The 6,589-nt window shown below is 33.9% G+C and overlaps 1 protein-coding gene across 2 annotated transcripts; it reads right to left on the bottom strand.

Annotated features, from left to right (window-relative positions):
* Positions 1 to 3,100: 3,100 nt before the first annotated feature.
* LOC124950375 (ran GTPase-activating protein 1) lies at positions 3,101 to 6,423 on the bottom strand. Of its 2 annotated transcripts, none has more exons than XM_047496967.1 (6): positions 6,164 to 6,423; positions 5,861 to 6,042; positions 5,251 to 5,670; positions 4,329 to 5,176; positions 4,027 to 4,254; positions 3,101 to 3,960 (listed from the first exon to the last, which is right to left on the bottom strand). In XM_047496967.1, the coding sequence occupies exons 2-6, from the start codon at positions 5,967 to 5,969 to the stop codon at positions 3,739 to 3,741; spliced, it is 1,827 nt and encodes a 608-aa protein (XP_047352923.1). In that variant the 5' UTR covers positions 5,970 to 6,042; positions 6,164 to 6,423; the 3' UTR covers positions 3,101 to 3,738. The 2 variants fall into 2 exon arrangements, with proteins under 2 accessions (XP_047352923.1, XP_047352925.1); XM_047496969.1 differs by having other exon boundaries at positions 5,861 to 6,039.
* Positions 6,424 to 6,589: the final 166 nt, after the last annotated feature.

The following is a 6,589-nucleotide window of genomic DNA, read 5'->3' as shown; positions in this document are numbered from 1 at the left end:
CATATTTTGTCTCTTTCTGTTTTTATTTTTCAGGGATCATCGAGGGATCATCGAGCAATATTGTGATGTGCGCGAGGGTCTCGTCTATCTTTTCTTTTCTTTCTCATATTTTCTCCGCTTCTTCGTTTTCTCCGGTCTGAATCACCGATTCATCATCGATTTTTACGCGCGAATACGGGAAGGATAGGAAGAACACTGACGCGCGTGTCGGCGTGCACAAGCGTGGGTGTTCTCGGGCGCGATTAAACTTCGTTTGATTGTTCGTATCGAAAACGCGAATTTAGAGTAGAGTCACCGTTTTTCTAACACTCACGTGAATGAACGCGGGCGCGACTTAAAAGTCCTACCGGGGACTTCGTTTATATTTGCTCGAATATTCGATTAGATTACCTCGCGAACGCGTTTTTTTTTAGAGTCACCGTTTTCCGAGCACTTGCGTGGGTGTCCGGGCGCGATTAAGTCCTACCATGGACTTCCGTTTAGTGTTGAAATTCGGGGTGCGCGAACGGCTTGCCTTGTAGTGCTGTACATGTAGCTAGCCGATGTAATGACGGTCCTCTTATTTGTAAGCGGGGGAAAATCCCTCGACCAAATAACATCGATAGTCAAAATACCGGTTAACTTATGTCACTTTGGATTTCAACTTAGAGTCACCGTTATTCTAACACTCACGTGAGTGTTCGCGTGCGCGATTAAAAGTCCTACCGGGGACTTCGTTTTGTTTGCTCGAATATTCGATTAGTTTATTTAGAGTAGAGTCACCGTTTTCCGAACAATTGCGTGGGTGTCCGGGCGCGATTAAAAGTCCTATCATGGACTTCCGTTTAGTGTTGAAATTCGGGGTGCGCGAACGGTGTCACCTAGTAGTGCAGTACATGTAGCTGATCGACATTATGATGATCATGTTATTTGTAAGCGGGGGAAAATCCCTCGAGCAAATATCATCGAGAGTCATAATACCGGTTAACTCATGTCACTTCGGATTTCAACTTAGAGTCACCGTTATTCTAACACACACGTAAATGTTCGCATGCGCGATTAAAAGTCCTACCGGGGACTTTGTTTTATTTCTTCAACAGTTCTATTAGATTACTTCGCGAATTTGGATTTAACAGTAGAATCTACGTAATCATAATACACGTGAGTGTCGTGAACGCGATTAATGCGCTTTGATTGTTCGATATTCGGAAGCACGAATTCAGATGTGCATAATAATCCTTTATGCCCGAGGCGAGTGTGTCGAACGGTAAAGCTCTCTGTAAGTGGGGTCCCTGTAGCTAAGGCTATATACCTCCTGTTAGCTAAGTCGCCCTAGATGTCCGAAGCGGAAGGCATAAAGGATCGGTATCGCGGAACGCGGATTTTAGAGTAAATTAGAATCACCGTTAGCCCGTGGGTCTCCACATGCAGCAACTTCCACGTAGTGAGACCTGGGTCGATAATACTTGGAAAGACTAACTATAAATTTTTAAATGCAAGTATTACCGAGCGAATGGCTGCATATTGTTTTACTTTTCCAATATCTTTTCAAACTAATTCCAACTAAAGATTAATATATTTCCATTTTATATAGCTAATAATACTACGAAATAAGAAATATAACAGAATATATTGTACAATAATCTCTTACAGAAACGACAAGGAAATTGATCTCTCACACTCTTATGTCAGCTGTCATTTCTATTTATTCTTATTTACTCTCATTAATTATCCTTTATATATATCTCGGGTGGGACCCACGGGTGGGGCCTGTGGGCGAGGGCTTCTGTGCGGGTTGCTGTCTCAGCATCATATAGAGCTGCGTCTCTTGTCTTATCGTTTTGGGGCTCTCTATTCTTCTCTTTCTGGGGCTTTCTATTCTTCTCTTTCTGGGGCTTTCTTTTCTTTTTCCGGCTCTCTTTTCTATCTCATATTTTTCTTTTTCAATTATGTTTTCTTAATATTTATTTATGATGTTTCTTTTTAATTATGTTTCTAATTATGTGTTTAATTATGCTTTTAATTATGTTTTTAATTATATTTCTAATTATGTGTTTAATTATGTTTTTAATTATGGTTTTAATTATGTTTTTAATATATTCTTATTAATTATGATTTATATGTTTCAGATAGAACCCATGGGATGGTACATGCTGCTTTTCTTTTCGTTTCTTTTTCTAGGTCTCTTGTCTATTTATATATATTTATTTTCTATTTGTATTTTATATATGTATATATATATTATTTTATCTTATATATTTTTTTGTTCTTTTATTTCCTCTTTATTTTTTTCTTTTACAGTATAGGTCATCGAGGGATAGGTTCATCAGCGGCCGGATGATTCGTCGCATGGCGGGATTCATCTTCGATTTCTACGCGCGAATACGGGAAGGATAGGAAGAACACTGACGCGCGTGTCGGCGGGCACAGGTGTGGGTGTTCTCGGGCGCGATTATATTACGTTTGATTGTTCGAATCGAAAACGCGAATTTAGAGTAGAGTCACCGTTTTTCTAACATTTGCGTGGGTGTTCGGGCGCGATTAAAGGTCCTACCGTGGACTTCGTTTGATTTTTTCGATATTTCGAGGGGGGTACTTCGCGAATTTCGGCTTAACAGTAGAATCTACGTAATTATAACACACACGTGAGTGTCGCGACGCGATTAGTATTTCTAAGGAGTGCGCTTTGATTGTTCGAAATTCGGAAAGCACGAATTCGAATGTGCTTAATAATCCGTTATGTCTGAAGCGGACGGTGCAAATGGTGGAGCTATCTGTAAGAGGTGTGTTGTAGCTAAAGCTACGCATACCCTGTTAGTTAAGAAGCCAATGCATTGAAGCGGAAAGGTATCACGGATCGGTATCGCGGAACGCGGATTTTAGAGTAGAGTCACCGTTAGCCCGTGGGTCTCCACATGCAGCAACTTCCACGTAGTGAGACCTGGGTCGTTAATACTTGCAAAGTCTAATTGTAAATCTTATAACGCAAGTATTATCGAGCGAATGGCTGCATTTTTTAGTTTATTTTCAAAATTCTTTCAATCTAATTCTGATTAAACACTGAACTACTAACACTTTATATTGCCAATATTATTTTTACAGGTAAATAAAGAAGATATAGTTTAATTCAAAGATAATTTCTTAGAGAATCACACAGAAACCTTTTCTGTCGCACTTATACTTGTCATTATACCTACATATTTCCTATTTATTTTTATTTACTCTTATTAATTATAATTTATAAGTTTCATTTGGGATAGAGGCTGTTGAGTGTGAGCCTTTGGGCGGATCTTCTTTTTTTAACATAATAAAACTAATTTCGCTTGTAGAACAGGTAATGCGTACAAACGAAGAAGCAACTGGCTAGTTAACGAAAACAAAACATACCACTCATATTTCATAGTTAATGCAATAATTATTTAATATTGTGGCCGAATTATTGCTTTTTATATATTATTGTTATCGAAATTATTTATTAAAAGAAATTGTAATATTATAATATGAACATGTTTTTACAACATATAAATTTGTATAAAATTGATAAAAGCTGCCTACAAAATAATTTGTACAAATGAAGAGGCATGTATAGATATTTTTCAAAATTAAAGTTAATTCCTTTGTAAAAAAAATTATATATAATTACAGAAAGTTACATTTAAGATAAAAAGTTTCTGGGTATAAACTACTTTATTAACTAGCTCATTTTAAGTATGGGCAAATATATGACGAAATTTTCATTGAACGTATATTCCACAATAATTATGTTGTTTGAAAACGATTTAATACAATTCCAAGAGCAACCTTTGCATCTTGGAAAGGATCTATTACTTTTACGCGGCTAATTATTACTGGTTTTTCTAAAAAGATTTTTAACGTATCCCTTGTTTGTTGCAAAAAATAATCTTTTTGGCTGATTATCTCCAATGCTTTGAAACAACCATCTAAATTCCAATCAATTTTTCCAGCACTTTTATCTTCGCTCTACAATGGTATTTATAGACGTATAATTAAATTTATCAACTTGATACATAAGGTTAAAGTACTTACCTTTATTAAACCTAAGTTTACAAGTAAAGAATTATTCAAAATTGTAATTTGTTTATCTTTCACAGCAAATGCAAAGAGCTCTGCATATAGAATATCTGTAAGGGTTTGTGCTTTTATTCTTACATCAAAAAATCCACTTCCACACAAAGCAGAAACATTCATAATCACTTTTATAAATTCCTCAATGAACGTGAATTCTGATTGCGTATTATTATCTTTTACTAAATTCTAAAATATATAATAATTATAAAAATTGAAATTTTGGAAATTATATTCAAAGAATAAAAGAATGAAAATCAAACCTTTACATATTCAACAAAAGGCTGTCCACTCTCATATTCTAATAATAATAAATTTTCTTCTGTTGGAGATTTTAAGAAATCAGGAACAGTTACTTTCTTTTCAATTTTTTGTATTATTATAGCACCATTGTCATTTGTATAATCTTCATTCACATTCTCATCATCTTCATCTTCCTCATCTTCATCCTCATCCTCATTTTCATTTTCATCCTCATCTTCGTTTTCATCCTCATCTTCGTTTTCATCCTCATCTTCTTCCTCATCCTCACCATCTTCATCTTCAACACTTTCATCGTCATTTAATGTACCTAATGAATTAATACGTTCAAAATTTGTAAGACATTTGTGCAAAATAGCACGACCATCTGTTCCAAATAAATTGCCATCTAAATGTAAATTAGTCAGTTGCTTTTTATCAGCCATTGCTTGAGCAATTGGCGCAGCTCCCCTTGTATGGATTTCATTAAAACTTAAGTTTAACTCCATAAGGGAAGGATGATTTCCTTTAATTCCTAAAGCTGCTGCTAATATTAAACTACCTTCTGTTTTTAACAAACAGTCTCCAAGATTAAGATATTCAAGAGCACGAAAATTTGGTAAAATGTTGGCAAGAGCTTGAGCTCCTTGAGGTCCTATTATATTATCATTAAGATTTAACACACGTAATTTTGGATTAGCAGATAAACCTTTAGCAAGTGCTATAATTCCTGGATGAGTTATACTATTTTGAGGCATTGCAACCTCCTCTAAAGTAGTTAACTTTTTAAATACAGATGCCAAAGCTTCGGCACCTTCATTTTCCAACCGATTTCTTCCAACATCAAATACTTTCAATGCTAATTGTGTTCCTGTAATAATATTTAAAACTTTGTAAATAATCAAAAATGCATGTTAGTACTTACATAAAGTAGTTAGTACTTACCATCGCGTGAACTATTCTGACAACAGTCCAATAAAGCTTTAGCTAACATTTTACCTCCAAATATACCAAGTCCATTGTTATTTAAATGTAATTCACGAAGAGAATAACATGTACTTGAAGTTAAAAAATCTGCTAATCCTTTAATACCAATTGGACCAAAAGCATTATCACTCAACTCTAACTCAGTAAGTTGTGCACCAGCTATACACAAAGAAGTGCCAAGATATTCTAACGCTTTAGGAATTTCTTCTTTAGAGCGACCAGTAAACATATCTTTCCAAAGAGCTCTTTTCAAAGCAGCTCCTTTCTTTTTTAAAGCTTCAGCTATAGCTTTTGCCGCAAGTGGCCCTAATGTATTACCTTCTAAATTGAAGAATTCTAAATGTGGGCATTCTTCTATCGCTTTAACCACTTCTATTGCTAATGAATAAAAATAAAATATCAATGTTTTTTAAAGAAAGGAGCATTTATAACATTTTAACCCAATATTTTCTTAATATTGGGTTAAGATATTATAATTACTCCTATTTCCTTAATATTAGGTTAAGATTTATAGATATTCCTAATATCTTAACCTCTAAATTATCTTCTACGAAGTAAAAATATATACCATTTTTTTCAGAATCAAGTTTGAGAAATCTTCCTGCAAAAGAAACACCGTTTTTTTCAATATTATCCTTTAAAGCATCTTTTAATTCGCTTAAGTTGAACGAAGACATGATTTTTTTTAACGTCGAAAACAATCCAAACTTCGTTTTTCGTTCACGTTACTTTTTTTCGATTACGCCGCTGCTATACAATAAAGAATACGTGTTATTGATAAAAATATTACTAATAAATCGTTTACTAATAATTCGATAACAAATAATAAGCTTTTATATACTTATTATTTGTTATCGATTCATATACGTACAGTTTATACGCGCCAATACAATATATACACGCGGGAATGTATCATCAATAATTGAACGAACATGTTTTTGAAGGTATCAAAGGTATCAAAGGTTACCACTAACAACAACGTATATATTACTAAGCAATAAACAATTTTCAAAATTTTTTTATATATAACAAAAAATATCTAAAAACATTTGTTATCATTTTTGTAACATGTTGTTCATATTTAGGAGATTTCGAATGAAATGTATACAACAGTATCACCAACTGACGAGAGGATTATTGTCGATTTCAATTAAGGATCAAGGATTGGTTTAGAGTAGAAAGCAATTATATTTTACATTATTATTTACAATTATTTGGTATAATTTACAATAGTTTACGATAACGAATGAATAAACTAGATAGGAAAGAAAATGATAGATTGGCAATTTGAATAAAA

This window comes from Vespa velutina, chromosome 7 (assembly GCF_912470025.1).
Source record: "Vespa velutina chromosome 7, iVesVel2.1, whole genome shotgun sequence".
In the NCBI taxonomy this organism is placed as follows: domain Eukaryota; kingdom Metazoa; phylum Arthropoda; class Insecta; order Hymenoptera; family Vespidae; genus Vespa; species Vespa velutina.
Note: the sequence above shows the minus strand (reverse complement) of the source record. Positions and strands in the feature narration are given on the sequence as shown.

Coding starts and splice junctions, on each gene's coding strand:
- LOC124950375 (XM_047496967.1), bottom strand. CDS start 5,969: ATGTCTTCGTTCAACTTAAGCGAATTAAAAGATGCTTTAAAGGATAAT. Junction 5,671..5,860: donor ACTTGATTCTGAAAAAAATG/GTATATATTTTT, acceptor TTTATTCATTAG/CAATAGAAGTGGTTAAAGCG. Junction 5,177..5,250: donor TCAGAATAGTTCACGCGATG/GTAAGTACTAAC, acceptor ATATTATTACAG/GAACACAATTAGCATTGAAA.